Source organism: Bombus terrestris, chromosome 14 (assembly GCF_910591885.1).
Source record: "Bombus terrestris chromosome 14, iyBomTerr1.2, whole genome shotgun sequence".
NCBI classification, from domain to species: Eukaryota; Metazoa; Arthropoda; class Insecta; order Hymenoptera; family Apidae; genus Bombus; species Bombus terrestris.
In genome coordinates this window covers 9,314,399-9,339,233 of record NC_063282.1, presented here as the reverse complement: position 1 = coordinate 9,339,233, position 24,835 = coordinate 9,314,399, and the positions used below count along the sequence as shown (strand labels likewise).

General features: G+C 36.1%; 2 protein-coding genes and 1 long non-coding RNA gene across 5 annotated transcripts; 2 read left to right on the top strand and 1 right to left on the bottom strand.

The window, feature by feature from the left end:
• The first annotated feature begins 860 nt into the window (after positions 1-860).
• Positions 861-3,295, top strand: LOC105666505. Its single transcript, XM_012316594.3, has 2 exons — positions 861-997; positions 1,059-3,295. Exon 2 carries the CDS (start codon positions 1,101-1,103, stop codon positions 2,847-2,849), a length of 1,749 nt encoding a protein of 582 aa, XP_012171984.1. The 5' UTR covers positions 861-997; positions 1,059-1,100; the 3' UTR covers positions 2,850-3,295.
• A 507-nt stretch (positions 3,296-3,802) lies between these two features.
• Positions 3,803-24,763, top strand: LOC100643300. Of its 3 annotated transcripts, none has more exons than XM_003400863.4 (6): positions 3,803-3,990; positions 17,972-18,631; positions 18,903-19,146; positions 21,058-21,132; positions 21,392-21,529; positions 21,783-24,763. In XM_003400863.4, the coding sequence occupies exons 2-6, from the start codon at positions 18,599-18,601 to the stop codon at positions 22,031-22,033; spliced, it is 741 nt and encodes a 246-aa protein (XP_003400911.1). In that variant the 5' UTR covers positions 3,803-3,990; positions 17,972-18,598; the 3' UTR covers positions 22,034-24,763. The 3 variants fall into 3 exon arrangements, with proteins under 3 accessions (XP_003400911.1, XP_048268051.1, XP_048268052.1); XM_048412094.1 differs by lacking the exon at positions 3,803-3,990 and adding an exon at positions 4,033-4,458; XM_048412095.1 differs by lacking the exon at positions 3,803-3,990 and adding an exon at positions 11,335-11,354.
• Positions 18,849-21,853, bottom strand: LOC125386324. Its single transcript, XR_007226365.1, has 2 exons — positions 21,742-21,853; positions 18,849-20,573 (listed from the first exon to the last, which is right to left on the bottom strand). It is a non-coding gene; the product is annotated as an uncharacterized LOC125386324 (long non-coding RNA).
• Positions 24,764-24,835: the final 72 nt, after the last annotated feature.

The following is a 24,835-nucleotide window of genomic DNA, read 5'->3' as shown; positions in this document are numbered from 1 at the left end:
TGTTGTCATATCAAATAAAGGAAGATGATGTCAAGGAAATAATTAACAGATGTTAAAAACTGTTACGTCTTAATTTAACAAGTTTAACTTTTTGCTGTTTCAAGCTTCTTCGCTTGTGACCTTCGATTAATTTACCATAATTATTAGCAAACACCTTCATAGTATAAAATGCCAAACCGAGGGTTGTTAATTAGTATAATTTGTCGTCGCCATTGAGCTGTTTGAAAGAGTACAATTGTAGTGAATATATCATAACTGCGGGAAATAATGCATCGTCAAGGATAATTTATACGTTTCTAGGCTATGGTCAATAAAATTTGCAATAGGCGGGCAAATTACCAATAAATGGAAGATGTTGTAAGAGTTAATTAAGTACGTCACCGGTCTACTATCTGCGAATGAAATTTGCTAGTGAAAAAATCCTATCTTATTAAAATAATTCTCACTTAATCAGCAAATATCATTTAAACGAGAAAGATTTCCTTCCTTCTTTCCATTAATATTATGGATTTAATTCTTTCATAATGCATTGAAAAGTTAAGCTGAAATTGTTATTTAATTAAACATATAAGGAATGGTGTTGGAATCAACATTGCATGGAATACTAATGAAATTAATACTAAAATACTTTTCTCCATTTGTGTGAATTAATCAAATCGTCAACGACATATTTGTAATAATGCATAAAAGCATTTGATAAGTATCGTGCCATTAAACGAACTTGTTTTATATATAGTACGAACGTCGTTTATGTACGCTATTGCTGCACTTAAGATAAATGAAATTTTGCGCGAAGGGTTAAGAGGTATAAAGGTGTTTCTTTCAGTCGATTGTAACTCCTCTTCTGCGTTTGTAGCTTTGTAGATGTCTTACCTCTGCGTACTTGATCTATGAGAATTAAAGAATCGTTAAATGACAAATAAAAAATTATATCTAAGAACTTTCATTCTGCGAGTGGCGTCGTTCTAAGACGTAGCCTTCTTATCATTGACAAAGTGTAAGTATATGACTTTTTTATTTATCTAACAACATTAACTTTGATAATTATATCTTTTTAGGACTTTCTTTCTCTCAATTCATGGAACGTTGAGAAAATCACTATGATGCTACCAGTATATCTACTAATGCTTCAACAGATAAATTATTTAAATCATTTGTCAAACGTCGAACAAACTATTATAGATGTTCTTCGAAGAATCAAATTTTCGGATGTGCAACTCGTCGTTCAAAATCCTTACGGAAACAATTTCGGAATAATCAACGAGATCTATAAAATTGTGGCTCAAACTATACCAACGAGTTACATTTTGGTGAACGACTCAGATCCTTTGGGATTGCCATCCTCTCAGGTATCTCAAGCAACGCTGGTTTTATACATTTACGTCGCAAAAACTTCACCGAATTTCGAACAAACGGAAAATATCACACGCGCGATCGTGTCCAAGAATCGACCAAAAATTCTGTTGATAACTATGATGGAGGAAACAGATTGCAACTTTGAACCGCTTCTGAAGCAAACGTGGCACAATCATTTGATCGACATAGCGATTTTAGAGTTGTCAAAATTGAATAGACACACAATCGCTACGAAAGTTCATCAGTATAACCCATTTACAGACGTCTACGATCAACGGCCTTATGTTTCGGGTATAGAATTGTTTCCCAATAAAATGGACAATCTTCATGGTTACCCGATAAGAATAGGCATGGTGAAACGTGCAGGCTATTTATGGTACATGAAAAATTCACAGGGATACCCTGTAATGTATAGAGGCCCGGACGTAAAAGTTATAAAAACACTTGCTCGGATTATGAACTTCACTATCGCAGTATATCCCAGTCAAGAGGTATTCGTTGATATAATCAATGAAAAAATCGACATGATTATTCCGACGTTGTCGATTTTCGCGGACGCTAATGCTGTAAAATGTGATTTCACTTTACCTTTTGGCTTCGAAAGTTGGTGTCCAGTAGTGCCGGTTAAATACAAATCCAATCATGCCGAGATACGCGGTTTAATTGGAATCGCCACAAATTTCTGTGTTCTCCTTATATTCTGGGGATTATCGGTCGTATTGAAATTTCAATCGGACCTGTGGCAACCATTGAAAATCTTCGGTCTGTTGATAGCTACCACCATCTCATCGAGGCCAAAGAAGACGACGGAAAGAGTTATATTCTTTCTCATTGTACTCGCTTCGTCGATGTATTCGGCGAATCTGTTCATTGATCTGACCAACATAAGCATGAAAGAGCACACCGTGATAGATTATAACAGTTACAAGGAGTTGGACGACACTGGATTAACTCCCGTTATTTTGACTGGTCTTTTGAACGTAACTTTCCTCAACGAAGACGAATCTTCTTCTCGGTTAAAGAGAAACGCGATCCAGATGGATAATGCAGAGAGTTGCGCGAATTATTTGGAACAACACAAGAATATTACTTGCTTCCTTGAGACGAGAAGTGTAAACATGATAATGTATTCGCATGCGCGCGAAGGTAAAAGGGTCCTGAAAATCTGCGAAAAATTGTGTTACGCGAAACCACCGAGTGCGTACTTTTTGAAAAAACATTCGCCGTATAGAGACCAATTTGTAAAGATCATAATACGTTTGGATGCAGCAGGTATTCGCATGAAATGGTTAAACGATTATATTGGTAAATTTCGGCCAAGAAAGACTCACATCATGGAAGTTAATAGTTCGTACACATTGCCTCTCGCATGGAATCTGGCTTACATCACATGCAGTGGATTTTTAATGTCGCTTTTAGTATTTTTTGGTGAAATTATAATACACTATCTCCGCCGTGACAAGGGGACGAAAAAATTTTTGAACAGAATGTGAAGTTACACGTATTTGAGACTGTGCGTAGTTGAAATATAAATAGTGGTTTGGAATTCACGTGACTAGAAATACAAGAATTTTTCTTGGAAAAGGATGGCCGAATTTTTCCATCAAACTCGTTATCTTTTTCGAACTGTTTATCCTTATTAACTCACGTTGAGCATTTGTTGAACACAAATCTTTGCTTAGTAATATTTAAACAATCTAATATTAGGATCAACTTAATGATCCTGTACTTCAAACTGTGTCTTGAAATGCCAACTTATTTTCAGCATGTTTGACCGCGTTGCGTTGCTGTAAGTTTCGTCTATAAAACTGAATAATCCTAACGATTTAAGTAACAAATATCGATAATCTTAGCACTAAAAGCATTTCAAAAAATATATCTTGTAACGAACGCGATAAATATTCACCTAATAAAGTCATGTCTCTACGTGTAAAATAGCTAAACGTTCAAAATCAATATCCATAACCATTTAGATACTATTAATAACCAGCAATATCCTATGCAACACGTTTTCTCACATGAAATAAAGAACAATTATGATTTCGCCGTCGATAAACCTGACGACGAAGCGTTTGTATGAGTTTTTCGCACTTTTCGATCTTTCAAGGCCTGAAACGCACTTACTTAAGAGAAGCAGACAGAGAGGGAGGGAGGGAGGGGGAGAGAGAGAGAGAGAGAGGGAGAGAGAGAGAGAGAAAGAGAGAGAGAAGGGTCGCAATTTTAGACGTACGATAAATTCTGCAGTTCCATGAAAACCAAATAAATGCATCTGAAAATGCAGTCGGCCGTGAACGCTATACGAACGGAGGGTTCGATATCGCACTCTTTTTTCCTAGAGTCTCTCCGTCGTGTATTTTCCCTTCTAGCCCTTGGTTCGTCAGTTTCCCCACGTTCCATTTCCTGTCGCTACCCCCACTGGGAGTTCCGCTCACCGCTGCGAAGCCACGCAGCAAGTAGTCAGTGTACGACCAGTGTCGGGCCAACCGGCAACGTGTGTAGGTGGTACGTTTACCCTCGCGGTTTATTTCGAACTCGTTCGAGTTCCACGAGACGAAACCGGATAACTCGCCAGTGGAAGGAATTCTGCGTCGTCTCGGGCATCGAAACACATCGTCAGACGCAAGAAAGATCGAGGTAAAGTCGACAGTAGAGCTGGAAGTCCGAATCGTGGTATACGGACACGTGTCAACGAGGTGCCTCGTTGAACAGTCACCCACGCTTTCCTTCCACGCTTATTGTTTCTCTTACGCCATGCCGCATGAATCTTGATTTTTTCGCTCTCCGCGCCTCGTAATCTCCGTTTTTTACGCCACGACAACTACGACGCGGCCGCTTTGACTTTATTTTTGATGTTGCCCACCTCGCGGACACCGATCCGTGGCTAAACGTGTGGCCGCCGCGAAATTTCATGTCGGTTCACGTGTCGATCGTTTGTGTTACGAGGTTTGTTTAATCGGAAACGTGCATGCAGAAGAGATTTGTTGGAACACGATTTCAACGGAAACGTAATACCAGCACCGCTGCTACAGTATACAATACTTATTCCGTTTTAAACCATGCAGTATGCAATTTTAAACCATCTACGTTACTGTTTTTATAGTGGTAATTATATATTGTTTTCATAAAACATTCTCACACGTTCTTATACGTGGATTGTAGATGTTTATGCATATTCATAATTTTATAATTATTATGCTAATACTGTAATGAGTACTTTATTTTGAATATTTTATACGCTTCTCTATATCATGTATATTCCGTATATTTTTATACAGTTTAAATTTTTCTGAAATGCATAAACAACCGCAGTCTTCTTCTGTTATTTGCTTGTCATCAAACGTGGAAGGAATTATGGAATATTGTTTTCTTTCAATTATACAATGCTATGTTTAAACTAATTTAAAGTAACGAAAGAAGGTTTGAGTTTAGGAAAAATTTTATAGCGTCAGTAACTCAGCAGGTCTTATACAATAGTATCTTCTGGTCTAGAAGCTTTTTATGTCCAAAGGTACTGTCATAATGAAAAAGTAGAAGTCTGCTTTGCAGAAATTTCATTAAAATTTTGTTGGCCGTCACGAAATAAGTGTTTTGGTACTTCCTAAAATTACTTTGTCAACGTCGAGTACTTAGAATGTTACCTTTTTGTCACGCGGGAATTTTATTATTCCAGAGTACATATTTTGTTTGCGAGAATTAACGTCGTCGATCTTTGCGAGGTGAATACCTTCTCGTTCTATTTACAACTTGGTTTCACACCGTGATTCTTAAAATTCGACGAAATTTTGCGGATACATTGTTTCTGTTTATGTTGTTATTGTTCAGCTACGGCTTTAAATAATCCGACCAGGGAGAAAATCGATTGGAATATTGGATATACATAAAGAAGTTTATATGTACTTAGAATGCAAAATATTTTCTCGATATCGTAAACAACGATATTCCAATCGTTCGAGTTTCGATAATCACGCTCGTACGAGGAAATTTTTCCACGAAACTTTTTACCTCTTATCACGTGATAAACAGCAGTTTCGCATGTTACGACTAGCTTTCGTAACTTGTAAATTGACTGCGGGCTAAGTTTGGAATTTTCACCCTAACGTGGCTGTGGTGTGTGGGTTCGATATTCGTCTACCCCTGGTTTCCACCCTCTGGCTAAATTTCCTTTATGCATCTTGCGAACCCCATACATCGCACCACAATAGCAGGAACTTTTCTTTGAAGCTGTTGAAATCAAAACTAGAGATTTAGCTTCGGAAAATCGCTGTATCTCGTTTTTATTTGCATTTTACAAATTATTTACTTTACTTAAAATCTATGGAACGATTTGCTGTAATTTAAAAAAAAGAAAGATCGTACTTGTTTCTATGTATATAATTTATGAATGAATCCAGATGTATATTGCGATACGTTATGGTAGTTGAATATCACGCTTTTTTCCACTTTTGTAAATACGAGACATAGATTCTATTCCCGCGGTGAATCCATTAAAAAGTAATACGATAATAATCACGGTATATGTATAACACATAAATTCTTCTCACAGTGGTTGAGATCGATAATAATCATCGTGGAATGGCATTGACACGCTTTTGTTCACTCGACCAGGACTCGTATGAATTTCTCGAACAAATAAAGTGCCATTGAAACGCGTAGTACTAACGCCGATGACTTTCCTGACAACAGACTTTGTAATGTACCTTGAACTTTTCATTTTATACGCCACCCTAATTAACCTCTGCTCTGGCGCAACGAAATCTTTATAACGGCATCCTCGTCGAGGATTTGAGGATTAATGAAGGAAATGCTGATTATCGCGTCCTAATACTAGGTGGAAATTGCTCGTAACTTTGCTTACCAATCAGCAGGCTAATGGCAATTAGTATGAAGCGATTGCGTTATTCGATATTGCATTTCTCTTGATTTTCCTTTGATCCTGGCCAACAGCAGAAGCTTTTATCACGTTTAAAATCATAACGTGTTAGAGGAACAGTAATTTTATATGTCAGGTGTCAATTTAATTTCTTTTCCGGACACGTGTGTTATTGAAACCTAAAATAATTTACATTTCTAGATCAAAGATCAAATTTCTTTACAAAACGATCGTAAAACTTTTTAAACGTAAAAGATATCACATTTTCTACTTATTTTTCTTTTATGTTTAATCAATTTATACTATTTTCACTATATCGCTTCTTTTTTTTTCGTGTCCTCTTTACTCTTTGTCCTTCGTTCTTCAAACAGTTCAAGAATACGGCAGAAGTTATAATCAGTTTTAAACAGTAATCGTGCCCTACAGTTGGTGCCATTCACAATAACAACATTCAGGCTACTATTTTTCACATTACCAAAATCCCATTTTACTTTTACAACGCAGAACATCATTAACATTTTTGTTACCCTCCTTACTTTCTGTCGTATTCCCTGAAGTACAAAGATTTATTTCTTCGCTGTGTTATATAAAAATCTTTACAACCTTTACAAATGTATACAAATCTTTATGTCTGTCGCGAGATGCGTAAGATTCTTTTGCAGGCAACGATAGTAAGGTGGTTTTTACTGCTTATAGCAAGGATTTGTCACGGGTCACCGAATGTCTTTTGTTCGACGGTTTATGTTCACACACGAAGATGAAAACTGACCAAACGCGATAAATCAGTTACAGCTACTAGACGTTCTATGTGAAAATATTCGCAGTTTAGGTGTCACGGTTGAAAGCACAAATGAGCTTCGTTGCTTATCCACCATCCGAAGGACTTGTAAAGGTTTTACTTTTTCGATACGTTATTTTGAACGTTTCTTGAACAAGCTGTTAACAAAAGTGGCGAAATATAAATAAAATAGAAAAATCACTCGATCGGTGTAATATAAATTTTGAATCTACAACAAAAGTAGAAGATTCAGCACAGTTGGAATTAGGAAAATGCTTTGAAATTTTTCTCCGGTTTTAATTAATAATGAGTGATAAAGGGATATGTTTATCAATTTCGCCCAAGAGAGTGTATCGTATTTGTTATCGTCAAGTTAACGAATATATGAGTGCACAGAGAGTCCTGTGAAAATTGGCTGCGCTTCAACAGCATCAATTATTTCTTCTGCGCTTGCAATATTCGGCGACGAGGCGTAACGCTTTATTTGGTTCGGTAACAGACCCTCTAGTCCGATTTTAGATCAGAACCATTACTAAACGTTATCAAATGATAAATGTGATTATCTTTATGAATCATTTGTTTAGGAATATTTTTGTCACCGGTTGGTAGCGAATTTTGGCAGACGGTATGTTCCTTTGAACGCGCCCGTTCATGCCCAAAATTTTCACGTATTTTACCCGTTTGAACTTTACGGACGTTATTAGTAATTTATTTACGGTTACTGTAAATCGCGGAGAGACATTGTCAATATCCTCGAAAGTAAAGATGAATGATCTTATTTCGATGAAAAGTTTTCGTAATCTGAGAAACCGCTTTCGGTCAATAATGATGTAATTTGTTATCGTTTCTCGAATTATTAACTGCGATGTAAAAATTCCAAGCTGTTTTCATTCTTAAAGATCGGATGAATGCGTATACGTCTTACAATGTTTGCAAATCCCGCTGAATTTATCTCGTGTTTCTTTCTGTACGATATTTCGTTACTGTCAGCTAGCACCTCTGATGTACTTGCCAAATTATACTGATTTATTAATTTTATCGGAAGATATGTTACGGTATAACGCCGTGTAGAAATTTTGGATTAGTTATTTAACGGAGTTAGCAAAGCTTGATAAAGATAGTATGCCTATCTATCATTTTCATATCCGTGAAAAATACCACGCTTCCATGTGTTACTGGTCTGCTAAATTTTTTAAAAATATCTCAAGCTAATCATAATGCTACGTGACTAACATTTCTTCATTTCTGTCCTATATTATGGAGCTGTTACGTAAGCACATTAAAGCGTGAGACAGAAGGAGGTCTAAATGACGAAGTAGCAAAAAGAGCGTATTAAGACCACCATTAACAATCCTTCTGCATGTTTAATCTCTGCTTGATAATGTCGTTAGCGTTAACGGAATTACCGTTCTCTCTATTAACTTTATCTCTGTCATCCCATTATCCTATTCATACGTTCATTTATTAGCGTGGTTAGCGATTTTAAATACTATCTGTTCTCGAGAGGCGGAACATATAAAATATATTACCGCCGGCAATTTTTCTATTCGACACGATTGTAGTTCCGCATAGTTAGCAAACAGCCGTTAAGAAAATTTCCGAGCGTGCTCTTATCCCCGGGGAAACTCCTCTTATCTTCGTTACATGGCCATTTGAATGAAAAGGATTCAGCCTTTCCTTTGACGGAAATCCTCGTTTCTTACCCTAATCACGTTGTAAATCCTTACGGTCATCTCAAGGTACCGCTACTCTGAATTTTCTCACGTATTCTCGTGCCAACCAACGAAGTCGGGAAACGTCTGTGTTTACTCGAAGATAGCTCCCCAGCTTTTGACCATTGTATTTATACCGTCCAACCAAAACAGACGGACTGCATACATCAGCCTTTAAAACACAGCAGTTTGAAAAACAAAAGGAGAGAACAGATTGTAAGGAGTCTGGTCAATGTTACTGGAATTACAAATTAATTCGATACAATGAACCGAATCGACGAAAGACGCGAAAAATAGCAACAGAGGAAGCTGGAACTGTCGTGATACATAGATGAAGCGAATTGGCTTTGAACTGTGAATTCTTTCCGTTCGTATTTATCGACTGACATGTGACCGTTTTTCTTCCTCATAGATAATATACGACTGCAACAGTTTGCGCGTCGAAATGAAAAACATTTAGACTTTAGACAACCGGAATATGTTTGTACTTCGTCCGTGTTTCAAATGATTCAAAGCTGTATGGAAATTTTAAAAGCTTTGAAATTCTAGGCGTGGGATTTATTTCGTAGCAATCGGATTCCATCGTTGAGAAATATATTATTCGAAAAAAGTTGTTATTTCGTAGAAATGAGACAGAATAAAGCGACAAAAGCCCGTCGTGAAAAGTAACTTTGTTCCTTTTTTAGTCCAGTTTTTATTCCAGTTGGCTGTATAAAAATTTCCATTTCTCCGAAGCTACGAAGTGCGAGCGTGTTATTAAGAAGCCACAGAAGAATGAAAAGTTGGCAAAAATATTTCCAAAGTCTATACTATACATATTCTGGATAATAACGAAATTATTTTATCATCGGTGTTACTTAAAGAAAGATCGCGAGTGATAAGAGCCGCGAGTTTAATCAACAAAAACGTGCTGCGTGCCACGCAATTGTCGTAGGTCGTCGAGAAATTATTTAAAAATATAACTACTGCCAGGGACCTATTTCTGGCGAAGACTGGCTGGTCGATCGCTCCGAGTTCGAGGCTCGTTCGTCGCGTCGCGTCGGGTTGGGCTGAGTATACGCACGCGATCTGCACTGACACGTGTCGACGTTCTACTCGGTGTCAATCGCCTATTAACGTTACCCTGTCTTCTCAATTTACCAGGGAGTTACGTGGATCGATTTGTCAGATATGTGAGAGATACCTGTCACGCGCAAATTGATCGATTCGTTTCAGGAGTTTTATTTCAAACGCTCGGTCGGAGTTCTTAGATCTCATACCCTAGACGGTATCGGTGTTTATCTGTGAAATTAATCGAAAGCTTCTGTCGGTTTCGGTTAATTAATCGGAACTACCTAACATGTTTAGTGTTTCGGGAAACTGTAATTAATATATTTGGTAATTTCCGACGTGTTTCCAACACCGTGTCTCGCGTAGCACGCGATGCGTTAGTAATTAGTGTTAATCGCATTTAGCGATCCGCAAGGGATTCCATCAAGGGAGTTGGCAGCTTGCTGACATGTGTAAATACGCAATTGAGTATTATCCTTGATTCACTAAAATTTCCAACGATTAGACATCAACGTAATTATTGATAAAATCTCTACATTTCCGAAAGGAGTAAATATTGAACGAGCATGACGAGGATAATTACGAAATTTCGATTTATAATTATAACATAGAAAGTTTTGAAGTTCACCGTGACGCCTTCGACGTAAGATTATTATTCTTCCTGCTAATTTTACTTCTTGTCAACAATCGTGCTTCTTAGCTTGTATGTTATTCTCGTATTTATTTTCCTTCGAAGTGTATGAAGTTGACTAAAATGATGTCATAACGTGGAAAGCAACTTTCCTGTCAGATCAACTACCTTGTATAAACCGATATACCAGAACGAAATTGTATTTCCCGTACTTTGAAAAATTCTCAGAACTCGGAGAAAAATTCCGTTGCTTATATGCATATAAATGCGTGTATCAATATTTTTGCCGAAGTTTCGAAACCAACTTTACTGAAAAATCTCCTTGCAAAATTTCCTTACATGTTTACCATTTTGATTTACTTTATTTCTTGAGAATAAAATATCATAGTTTTTGCGCATTCTTCGATTAATTTATCAACATTGGAAGGTCCAAAAGAGTACTAAAGAATGACAAATTTATTATTATTGATATTAAAGCATCGCCGTTATTAATACCAAAATTATACATTTTCCTATTTACAAGACTTCGCACTTTCTAAAAGTTGATTAAGACTCTCGGTATCTTTCGTTTCTGTTATCCTTGTGTCTCCTTTCTATCGGTTGATCCGCTTGAAACCGCGTTGAAGCACGAACGATTGCTGACTAGTCTGGCGGGTGTTGAATTTTCTATTACAATGAATCGAGAATGTAGGCCAATAATAAATTGACACAGACGCTTAGATCGATCGATAGGTACGGTGCATTTAGAGAGCAACAATGACGTTCCTGTCAGGTAGTCATCGTGTTCGTTGATTTGAATTTGCTCATGAGCAAACAAACCCCTCAGATCTTTGGCTCTGATTCTATTCTAAGCAGACGTCCGTGTATTTCCGCTTGTCTTCGACGGTTCAGGGCGAGAATAGCATCGACGGAAATTTAGGAACGCTGTAACTTCGTGTTTCGCCGTTATATTCGACGGTAAGTCCCATAAACTCCTCTGCCATCCACAACGATCAATCATCGACGTAGTGGATGAGACGGAGAGAGAGAGAGAGAAAGAGAGAGAGAGAGAGAGAGAGAGAAAGAGAGAGAGAGAGAGAGAGAGAGAAAGGAAGGAAAGAGGAAAAAAAGGAGACGAGGACGCTACGATGACGATAAATCGACGAACATTTCGTTCGGAACGTCATTGTCTCAGTGGCATTCGTTCTATCATTTTTATTTTGCTCCTTTGGCAAAAGCTATCCTGTCCGGTAGGTTCTTTTTATCTTTTTAGTTTTCTACCTTTGAAACGAAGATGAAAAAGAAGTTGCTGCTTTCAAACGGCGGAATAATCGACCGTTTCGCTTTCTTATTTCTCCCTTCTATAACTTATTGAAAAGTATCCCCCTTTCTTCAACGTAACGGAGTCGTAAAATTGTTCGTTTTTAACAATTTGGCGAACAACGTGATTGTAAAAGTCATCCTTACAGCACGACATTAAGAAGCTCGTTTGAGAAAGATTTCACAATCGTAACAATAGACTCTGAATGTGGGCCAAATATTTTTTACGTCGATTCTTATAGTCATTGTTGTGCAAATTTTATTATTCTCGTTGTTCAAGGTACAGGCTCGAAGAAATAGATTTCCTCCACCTCCTTTTATTTTTCTAATATTTCCTCGGAAACTCGAATACGTACCGATGGGAAACAGATTTACATATGTTTACGTAGATCTATGTTTTATGTACTATTGAAGCAGAAAAAGTTGAAGAGAGAAACTCAACAGGTCGAGATAAAAAATCAGACAGCTGTAAAGACTGTTCGTGACAGTTTTATCACTCACTTTTAAGGTACTTTGCAGTAGATTAGATAACAGACTCGAAGCAATCGAATTGCTTTTTGAACTTGTGGCAGAAATTTATGGCAGTGCACTTAATAAAAAAAAAAAAAGAAACATTCAAATTTTCGAAACAACTATGAAAGATTGCGAATTAGTCATTTTAATGAGTCTGGTAATTGTAGTGTTAAGAAGTTCTACATCGATTTGGAGAGTATTTGGTCCGTTTCAGCGAATGAACAGGTGATCCATATATTTCGGTACATTAAAAGGCGGATAAATATTAGAAAAGAACGGCGTAGGGAGGAAAAAAGGCGGCGATATTCAAAAATAGCCACTGTGGGTGTCGTGTCTACAGTCTGACAGATCGTTGCACGGTTCGCTTTGTCAGCATTTATAACTCCATGCGCAGTATGCGCAGCTGCAGCTGCGGTTAAATAAACCGGTGTGCAGCGTCGTGCTCTGCGGTTCTGCGCTTGTAAACGAATAAAACAATAGCGAGTGCATTGACGTCATCGTCGCAATGAAAAACGATGAACATCGATAACATCGAACGCTTGACTTTTATGTATCGTTAACACTTTGAGATGAAATGGTTGAGCCACGTGCACTCTGTAATCTTAGGTTGGACTCTGTCGGCACCGATCGTTTTTTAATTTCGTACAGTTTGCCTCTGCGCAAGGAACTTTTTCACTCGGACAGCGACATCGTTCGTAAATTTCACGACAATTATGAATTTATGCCAACTTTAGTTTGTAGTTTATAATGGGATTTTTTTCCAGCGTCGTCTCTATATCTGGTATGACGGATTCTTAACATAGCCTACTGAACGCTTTGGACGAGATATCTCATTTATTTGACCGAAATTTTCATTATCGTTCGATTGAATGAATTCGATTATCAAGAGTGCGGATTCCCATCATTTGTACCAAAAAATATAGATACTGTAGAGATCGGTAAATTCCTATTGGGAATCAATTCAATGGACTTGGACAAATAGAGTTTTACCGTAATTCGTGCCAAACTTTGAACGTTCATTCAAGAAGTTAGGATAAAATTCAATCTGTAACATATTTTCTCTGGTGATGTAAAAGGGCCAGCGATGTTGTGAGAGGACCAAATAATGAAACTGGCATACCGAGGATGTTAACAAAATTCGTATCATTGTAATATTACAAAATAAGTCAACGAAGTTATTTGAACAAATTGCCACTGAAACCTACTTAACTTGTGTGATTTAATAGTACACCGCGCCAACAGTTTAAAGATTTGCCATTTGCCACTTGTTTCACAACTAAAAATTGTACGATCAACTTGAAAGTTAAGTAGTAGTGCTTATAATCACTAAACTAGGACAAAGTACATAACGAAATGGAGCATGTATCGTAATATATAAGTCTATAAGATCCATAAGTAAATAATGCCATTACCCTATTCTCAACCCTAATAACAAGAGTTTAAATCACTATTACTTTAGTTCGAATCTGGAATGAAAATTAAATGCCAATCTTCTTCGTCGTTACCCAATGGACTTGTAAATATGTTTATACTTTTACGTGCGTGTTTATTTTTTCATTTCCAGAAATATTCGTAATATTTCATTAGGTGCCTTGGGATATGCACTAGGAAAATTATGTAATCGTGCTATTTATACATGTTAGAAATTGTTGGCGACAAATTTTGACGAATAATGCCAAGTCTAATTATTTCACTAATTAATTTCTTGTTAATACTGTATAAATTACCGACCAGAAGTTTGAGACCACCGCGCGTACTATAGAATCCGGAAGTTAAAAAAGAACTTCGCTCGAAATCCTGTTAGCTTACGCGCCGTTACACGCCTCCAACATTATAATTAACGTTCATCGCATATTCGAATGAATTTATGAACAGCATCGAAATATAATTCTTTGGGAATATCGCGAAAATTATAACTTTAATTTCCTGGTAGCTTCTCCTAGCAAATGTCAGTCAAGCTACAATCTTTTCCTCCGTTGCAAAATTAATGAACGGAACAGAGATTCCAATTTTGTACCGAAAACACAGCTTCTCGTTTCACGAATGAAAGTAACCCTGTCCAATGGAAATAAGGTTAATTCATTCTAAAATTGTGCGGGAAAATCAAATTATTAGCAACGTTCGCGTAACGGAATTTTTTTCACGTGGAGGCAAAAAACCAAGTTCATTAATGCGTCATAAAAGTGAAAAAGGGAACGTGTTTCGTAAAAACTAGGCCAAATGCCGGTAATTCCTCAGCTCGATGGAACCTCCTATGACCCTGTCTTCGCTATATTATACCTGTACGATCTGCCGCAATGGCATTATTAATAAAATTATTTATCATTTTTATAAAACACCCACCCTGAAAGCACAAAGGAATGTTTTGATGTTATTGGAATACTTTGCCCGGGAAATAAAATTACGTCAAATAGCTTCTTTAAAAAAAAAAAAAAAAATATTCAATTTCTGGGAAACATAGCATACGAACGTGTTTTAGGTTTTAAAAAGATCTGAAATAATTCTGCAAAGTTTATTCTCTGATCAGAGATGAAAAAGAAAAAAATATGCGGTTCTGTAGTTTCATATGTCACAAGTTAAACACGCTATACGATACAAAATCAGCAAAACAGCCTGTTTTTTCTCTCCTCCGCTTGGTTCATTTTGTAAGAGAGATTTTAGGAAAAACTTCCTACAACATTTTTAAACAACAGCGAATATTGGTATATTGATATGATTACTTTGTGTTACGTGACTGTACATGATAATTTATGTCTACAGATAGATCACGAAGATCGTTTTTCACGATTTGCGAGTCTCATAAATTCGTGTCTGCATGTGTGCTATGATAAACACATCCATCGACAAATCGTAGGCTTTAAGATACTTTTGGCGATCGTTCGATTGCCAGTGGTAGTTTCTTTTGCGTGATATTCTGATCGTTTGATCGCTTGATATTAAAACTGAAACACGATATGACAGTTGTAGCATTCATCGAGAATAATAATTCATTACTAGAATATGTTTGCGCGTTTATTATCTTTTCTGAAATGGATTTCTTAGTAGCCTTTTTCCCTATGATCTCGTACGAATTTAATCTTAATATTATTTACAACAAGTCCCAGTTTTCTAAACACTGTTGTTGAAATATTGCTTTCAGCATACAAGTAGAATTTTCCTAGTAGTTGAGTAACATTTAATTTACGATTTCTATAAAAAGAAACATTTTTGTTCCATTTTACCTTACCATTAATTTCGTATATGAAACCTACCCGCGTATTCTTGACATCGATTAAATTTTTGCCTCTTTGCGCGCAGAAGGGGTTCGCGTTAAACCGCCTTTTATTGAAATACGACCAATTTCAGCAAAATGGATGTATTTTGTATCGGACGAGTCAGATCGTGGAACAAACATAATTAAAATTTTAATTAACAGCGAAAGGATTCTATACCGCGTGTATAATAATTGAAAGAAGTCCGGATAACAAATGTAAACCAATTTTCCTATAGATATCAGTCACTATTAACAATATGTTGCTTCGTATAATCAATATTTACATTTCTATATATTTAATAATAACATTCATTACCAAAAATTCCTAGAATGGATATTACCAGTATTTACTTATTCTTGTACGATGCGGGCCAACACTCTGCAGGAGAAACAGTCGCCACATGCCAGTAACGCAATACATACTTTGTTTGTGTTTACATATTCCTATCCTGGATTGTTTACTCTGCGTACTCTATGCCAAAAGTGCTACGAATTAATTGTTCGGAAAACTTTAATTAGTAAATAGTCTCATTGAAGCGTAGATTTCATCGAAGAGTACGAAACGATATAGAGTAAATCTTCGATTTACCGATGCCTGCCAGTCGATGTTGTCTTGCCAAAATGTTCCGTTTCTGGTAAACAACTCATGCGACTCATACTTAGTTTCTCAACTCCCGTATTATACCTGCGTTCGTCGTGTCTATTTTCTCTTTGTACGATTCACGCTCAACGAATATAGGCCGATTAACCAGAAAAATATAAAAAGAAATCCATAAATTGTCTACTTTATAATCTGTAAATTCTATTCACGATCTCTAGCTAGAACCGCCTCTTTTCTATTTTCGTTCTGTATCGAATTATTCAAACATCACGTCGATAACTTTCATCTCTCGCGCATCTGACGAATTCGAAGGAGTTTCTCTAGACAGTGTTTTCTAGATCTCTGGATTAAGATTCCTGGATGAAGATGGTTCAATGATCGTGACAATTTAAATTTATTGTCGTAATAGCCTTCTCACATTTTCCATTTCATATCGGTGAAAACGATACAAAAATAATTTTCGCATTGTCAACGTCGTTGTCCGCGCCGATGAAGTATAAAAGGGCAAAATGATTGCACTCGAGAATCGATGTCTCCCTTTTCACAACAATTTTGAAAAATTATAAGCCGAACAGACGGAGGAATTACGTACATTCATCATGTCCGATTAATCCTGTTCTAGTTTATTTACATTTAGACTGGCGCATAGGATTATGATTGGGAAAAAATTATGATTAAAATTGTTTGGATTGTAATTAATACAGTCATTCATAACTGCTCGGATACTTTATATTCAATCATAATAGCGGCGCGAGAGCTAACAAATGATTGGTTAGATTAACGAAGTTACTTTGTTGGAACAGGCATGATACAAAATTGTGGATTTCGTTGACAAAACAAATAAATTCACACGTGACTATGCACGTTGTCTAGGATGATTGTTCACATTTCACGTTTTTTCCATTGAGATTATTCTTCCTAATCCCGCGTTCTCTGAGAACATGACAACAAAATTCTACACTTGGCATGGTGCATTATTTAATTTGGCTGCTTCGAGGAGTTGACGTGCTGTAACCTTGTAGTAAAGGCGAATAGAATGAAATTGATACGTTTCGGCAGAAGGTCCAGCTCTTGCCAAATTATTTCAGGCACGTAGTAGTATAATTTACTTATATATGTTTCTTCGTGTTTTTGCATTGTCGTTTTTCAAACCACAAACTCGTAGCTTCTTTGTCTGCATAGGAGATACTGCGTTTTATTTCACTGTATATCGGAATATTACAAAGTTGATATCATTAATTTAATTGTAAGGAGTTCCATTCAATTATTACGCAATCTGGTCCCTGAATGGCTCACATATCAAATTTTGCGGTGATAAAACGGATAAATAATTAAAATGGGAGACATGACAGTAGCTCACAAATTATTCCTGACTACGCCCAACTCTCAGCCATAAACCCTAAAGACACTTAAAGCCAAGGAATTTTAAAATTATACTGGCGTCCGAGCTACTCAACTTCGCTCAACTCAACACTAAAATATTACTGTACAACATAAGTTAAGTAATCTTAAAAGCATCAGATAAAGAAGATGAATACAAGCTACGTTGTGCAATACAAATTTGTTACCAAGTTAATGAATCTAAAATTCGTCCTTCTAATTTCCATTGTGATTGTGTATTTCATGTTTAGATAAACGTGTAATGTACATATTATGTTAAGGCATGTTTGATCAGTTTACAAAGTTAATAACCATATTAGTGTAAAGAATAACGGTATACTAATCGCGACGAAGAGCGCCAAGTATCCATGGAAATTTCAAATTCGTGCCAAATAATTGTAAGTGATTTGTGAAAAGATGGATACATGATTGGAATTGACTGTCAAAGAACTCGGATGTTCTTTGTTATCGTATCGATTGTCTACGCAGCTTCTCTATCATGAATTTTTCTTTTCTCTACTTTTGCAGGTTTTATCAAACAACATTTCACGAAACTGTGAAACTACGTGAATTCAAAGTGATCGTAAGAAGAAACTTTCTTTTTGAAGAGTTCTAAAGAATTAAAATTATAATCATCGAAATACAGAACAGAAGAAAAGAAATGGAAGCTACTGAGTGGAATATTATTGGGAAAAGTGACACAAATAATCGAAATGAATGCCTGAAAGAAATAACGAAGATGTTCGAGAATTAAAGAGAAAGAAAGCAAAGAAGTTGAAACCTTTCAGGAAGCTTCTCATTGATTCCTATAAAAGTAAATCTCGAACCAATCAGAACAACTACGTAAATGAATGTCTAAAGATTTAATACAAATGTCACTGTAAATTTCACGTCTAATGAAATATCGATAATTTCTTTGTAAGAAAACATTATTCATTCAGTAAATATTAAGAATATTCGGAAAACTGACAAGTACATAATTAGATATTAGTTTTATCAAAACTTTTCTGTGCCATCTGAAAACGTCAGCTCTGAATATATAACGAATGCAATATGGTAACGCACTAAGCAAAGTAATTAAGTCGGACCACAAAGGAGAAGTAGACCGTTACGTCTACCAAATAGGAACTCCAGGTATTCAAAGGATTGAACAAAATGGCGAGTCGAATGAAAGCGTTATACAATCAGGTACAATATCATACGTTTTTGCTTTTATTTCTGTCTCGTCTCATTTTATAATTAACCGTTTCATTTCAACTTCCTGTTCACTGCATGTGCGATAAAAGATTCTAATAGAACGATTCCCTAAATTTTCTCTGCGAACGTAACAAAATTTTGAATGAAAATAAAATATTATAATTAGATATTTGTATATATTTATAAGTGTTTATTTTTACAAACTAAGGAAACGGGACCGAGATGAAATCTCTGGATATTTCGTGTGCGTTTTGTTGTACAGGTAATCTTCGAGAGGCGAATTCTTCTTGGTTGTACTGTTCTCGTTGGCCTGTCAGTGTGCATATGGTCGATTGCCATTGGAACCGATCACTGGTTCACAGTCGAAGCACCGGATGAAGGAGGTTTACCCCTCGGGGATCCAAGCAAAGGTAGACGATTAATCTACAAGCATATGGGTCTCTGGAGAGGTTGTGTGGAAGGGACCATGCCACATTCAGAAAACTCCACCGAAATGATCCCCTATAGTAAGTGTATGGAATGTTTGAAAAATGTTATCGAATATTATCCTTCTGCTCCGTATTTTCTCGACACACCGTTGAAATTTGAAAGAACGACCCATTTCATTTTTATATTATTTTCACATGATATTGGAAAGTTCGGTCTGCTGTGAAACGTGGAAAACTTAATAAAAAGGAAATTGCTGTTCAATCGGATAGCCATACTTTATCGGTCACCTAAAATGAGTTTAATGATTCGAAATTTACTGGAAAAACGGAGCCTTGTAACTGATTTACGTCTATGAAGTTTAACTTTGATCAAAGTCATGGTAAAAAGAAGTAAACCCAACACAGCCAAGTTATTCTCTTTGTAGTTGGCTCGAACAACTCTCGTCATGCCTTCCCAATAATTAAACCAGCTATACGTAATTTAGACTCGGGCGAGCTCGTGACAGAAACGACAATACACTCCGTTGGAAACGACTACTGAGAAATTTTACATCTTCATCAAATTAATGGCAAAGAATTCCACACCTGTGGAACGAGGGATAAGAGACGTGCCACGATATGTCGCCTGTCCGAATGACGATGGCGTCGTTTCAAAAAAGGCGGGTTCGATAATCGATATACATAAAGAACAAATGCATTCTGAAACCTCGCTCGTTAGTTTCCCGTGCTTTAAATAGAAACAGTAGAATAAAATTGCATTAGTTGTAACACTATGTTAGGCAAACGACCTTCTGCAACATTGATAATTCATTTTCAACAAAGTATACGCATGCATACGTTCTTTCAACGTTGAACGATCAGAGTTACCCTCTTTCGCCTACAGTTTCCATCATTTACACCACGTTAAACCAATACGCACCGTTGCCCAACAGACTTTGATTTATCACACTTCTGCTTAAAGAAGGCGGATATTCATCCACTATGTCATCCGGAGATTTACCATACCTCAATAAACCAAGCTCGATTATATACCTCTCTTGGTACTTAATTTATACGTTTGCTCACACTTTGATGCACTAACCTGGTAAACTTTAAATAAAAATCTACGAGTACAGATTTCTCTTTTCTTTCACAATTGCTGCAACTCCTCTTATTATCGTAATGTTTTTAAAATACGCCGATTTAAGCCAAATATCGTCGATAGAATTTTTAATCTTCTCTCTTCGAATTTGTCGTTACAATGTCGCAGATTCGAAGCAATTAAAGACCTAAAAAAGAAAGAGGAGTAATTTTCTAACCAAAACAGTTAATTTCACTCCTTGTAGTTAATTATGGCTATGCCAGAATCCGCATCTGTAGCTGTACACTGACTTGTCATACGTCACGTCCACTGTTCCACACCTGTGCTTCATCATGCATATGCCAGAACTGAGTTAGATAACCGTAATATCATCATAAATTGTCCAGGGATCGATCATTTCTCTCATCGTATCTTCATTTCTAACCTGTTTTCAGAATTTATCCTTGTACTAACACAAACGACACGTGTTGAATTTTTATCGTTAAATTGTTTATCTAATTCGACGTCTTTACGCGGAAATTCCTAATCATATTCGCTAAGGTGTGATGGATTCACGTTTCGTCGACCGTAGCTCGCGTAATCGAAGGATTAAATATCATGTGGTATAAATATTGATCACGGTCTCATTGTCTCTCCAGTTCCGTTTAAAGGCTGCGCGTAAAAATAACTCACCATGACGCGAGACACGAACGAGGCGTTCCAGGCAAAGAAAGATAACCAGGATGAGAAAATAGTAAATGGAAGCTGGGAGAGAAATGAAGATGGATAGGGTGATTACTGTAAACCAGGGATTTAACGCAAACTGATTCGTGCATCACGCTTGCAAACAACGGGTCGAAGTCTACATTAATCAAGCGGTAGTTTAACTTTTAATTTAATATCCAACATTTTTATCTTTTTTCTTTCAGAGGAGTGCAAGAATCAGGACATGTTCCCGACCGAGAAGCAGTTCAAGTTGAACCCGGGATTAAACACCGTAGTCAGTAAGTGAAACTAAATTACCAGCGTACTGTTCTGTCTTTTTTAAAATTCTTTTTCGAGGAATCATCCACTTGAAATACGTTTGCTCGAAATACACGGAGACATTTGTTTAAAAAATGCATTATCATTGTGAACCTTATACAAAATGAAACCTACATGTACTTGACGTAATCGAAAGATAGACGATACTATTAATTATAAAAGAAATTTGTGAAAGCATCGCCACACTTGAATCTATCACTTTCAATCTATCATTTGCAGATTATTCGAGGACACAGGCATCGTTCGCGATTATCAGCCTATTCGTAATGATGATGGGCTTTTCTTTCTCGATCTACACGTTTCGTAATCCACGATATATGTTCAAACGATTGGCTGGTGGAATACATTTCATTAGTGGTAATTAACACAATTACTAGTTTAATTTAGTAACTGTCATGGATACAGATTTATTATTGGTTTATTGAATTTCTGCATTTTTTATTCTATCTCTCGCTTTATGTTTCGTTTTATTAACGAGAAAATCTCGTAAACTTCCGATCTAGTGTTTAATTTTTAGTAGCTCCACGTATAATAGATCTCAAAGTTGTGTTTTATTATCCTTAACTTACGACGTTTTAACGATCCAATCATCGTTTTTATCTCGTTTCAGCCGCTTGTAACATGGTGGTGATACAAGTACTTCTGTCCTCGATCGAGTTCGAAAGCAAACATGTACACACGACATTTCCAAAGGGCGCAACCATGAGGTACGACTTTTCTCTGATTCTGGCCTGGATAGTATTTCTCTGCAACCTGTTCGCGGGTTGTGCCTTTATAGTGTTCTCCAGGAAGCGAAAGAGGGACAAGGCACCGACGGAAGAAATTGCGATGGCTGATGAACCGACCATAATCGGTCGTTGATTCGTCTTCGATTATTTCCTAATAATTGATAAATTCGTCGTACGTTATTGGAGACTGTCGCCTGTGCGTGATTCATGGAGTGAATTCGATGAAAGTAAAAGACGCGAACGTACTACATATCGTGCGCAAGCTCGTAGCTGTATGTGTGTTAAGAAAACGTTTTAAGAAAATGGATAAAGTGCTGAATGGATTTTGTGACGAAAAGAAGAAGAAATTGGATATCGGTGCATTTGTATGGTAATTTTAATTCTGATTATCTTTATGGTTAAATAACTAACTTTCGCATACATTTCTCTATCCAGTTCGTCAACATTGTTAACGTTATTGTTAAAAGACAGAACGTAAATGTACTTCGATATTCAATTTTCCATCTCCCCCAGGTGGTTGGATTAATCGATGCTATTGCATCGATACTCTAAGAGAAAAATATATTGAACATTTCGTAAACAGGATAGAAATAATTTATTGACAACAGATACTATTTTTCTATCATATCGGAATATGGAAGTTCAGAATATTGGGACCATTTAACAGAAATTGAAATATCCCTCGTCGAATATCTGCCGAAACGAGCGTAATAAATTTAACGTAAATAAAAATTCTAAAAGCAACTTGTTTGCAAGGCGTTGATATTAAAACTCGGCCCGAAGCAAAACTTTCAATGGACGATTGCATGCGTATTTGAATAAATGGTAACTGAGTACGAAAATAAGATATTATATACAACAATCAAATTCTGAGATAACCACCAAACTATTTATTTTTTTACACGAAAGTGTATATTTTTCTACCTTCTTCAACAATATACTCGTGAACTTTAAAGACTAGAGATATAGTAAACGAGAAAATATTTTGAATCTTCTCGACGTAATTTGCAATATGTATATGTAACAATGTTGAAAAGACAATATTTCTCTATAAATAGATATTCGATATTCTAGGTGAAACTCGGTGTCGAAATTATGCCCAAAGAAGAAGATAGATATTTAGAAATAGGAATGCCGAAACAATTAGTAGTTACCCATATTCTCTGTACAATCTATCAAGTCTAGAAACTATTTTGGAATAACCTTATACCATAAGTGAAAGCTATTGTATTAATTAAACTCAGAGAACAACGTTCAATTATGAAACTTCACGAACCAGCAATTTTGGGGGAGTTAGGAATGGAATTATTTCGAGATACACGAGAATATTACAAGTTCTTGGATAGAATGGAGTTATTGTTAGTTACGCGAATTAAAACAAGTTTAATTAGCAATTGACTAATTGCTAATAAGCGCGATATATTCGTATGTAATATACGTATAATTTTGAAAATCTTGATGTTTAACAGAAGGAAGAGTGTTGCTTACTTTTGCCAAGGTCCATAATTTCATTACGCGTCTAAAAAATAATTTATGTACTTAAAAAGCTTACGCTCAAGTTATTTAATTATTATTACATAACATTAGCTATTTAATTAAGCAATGATAATTAAATTATTTTTTATCAAAAGCAAGCAATTAAGATGCGTAAAAGACTTAAGGACCTGTGCAAAGTTGCGATGATTATTAGGTAATTTTACGATTCTAGTCATCAAAGATGCAATTGTACAATGACTAAGCGAATGAAATATTTGCACAAAAGTATACTTAATATCAAGATATTCCGCTACTTCGAATGATTATTTATTAAGTACCACGATGCTAGTCGATAGAGATTTAATATTCAATCGTACAACTTTTACATTAAGATTTATCTTAACACTCGTTAAGGGCACGTTAATCAAAGTTCAAAGACATGATTCTTCATGTAAAAGATTATAGAAGATTAACTCTATGTGAATAATATCATGTCCAATTTTATCTCTCGATAAATTGAGAATGGTGCAAGCGAAATATTATCGAACTGTAAATTGTTTCTCTACTTACTTACTCGTACAAAGTGTTCGTGTTTCAAGCATAAATTTTTCGAAACGAGATATCTGCTTTTTGCACTATTCTCATTTTCAAGCGTTCGATTACAGGAAGTTTCAGTAACTTTCTGGGATCCTGAGAATCGCGATTTCTACGACGATGATTCCTCGTCATCTTATTCATGGCATAAATCCATACGCACATTTGAGAACTCGCGAGTAAGTATTACTTAAACGAGTCTTTTTACGTCTGCATAAAAGGTGAATTTGTGCCATCGATATCACTTATATTATATACTGTATCGCTCTTTGTGGTTGTTTGAACTTTAAGAATTTTATTGTCCTCCGTACAAAAGATTATGAAAATTAAAGTTCGCTAATTAAAATTCTGGTTCTAATTTCACAACAAATATACTAATTGTTCATCGTAACAATTAAAAAGGAACGTACAAATACATATATATATATATACACATAGTGCCAGTATAACTCGAGAAATGAAATACGAATTATAGTAAATTAATGTAAAATAACGAGTACGTGATTTTACAATTTGTTTTAACTTACAAAACTAGCGCAGTCTTGTTATCGTTTAAAGTTCTTATACTATTTGAAGAACAGATTGATTGCTCTATATAGATTAGCGAACATTGATTTCAGAATGAACTGCACAAAAGTGTCTGATTAAAAGTTCCTTCGCCTTTTGCTTGTTGAGTATAAGCAGCTGCCCACGCGTTCTGATAAAAGACATTTACTTTATACACGTGTACAAGACCATGAAAATAAATGTAATTGCTCTTTTCCACGATCGAAATAAAGGGTATTCACAAGTACGGTAAAATATCAATAATTATCGTTATAGAACGAGAAATGCTCTCACAGACGATTGGCTCGTATTATTTGTT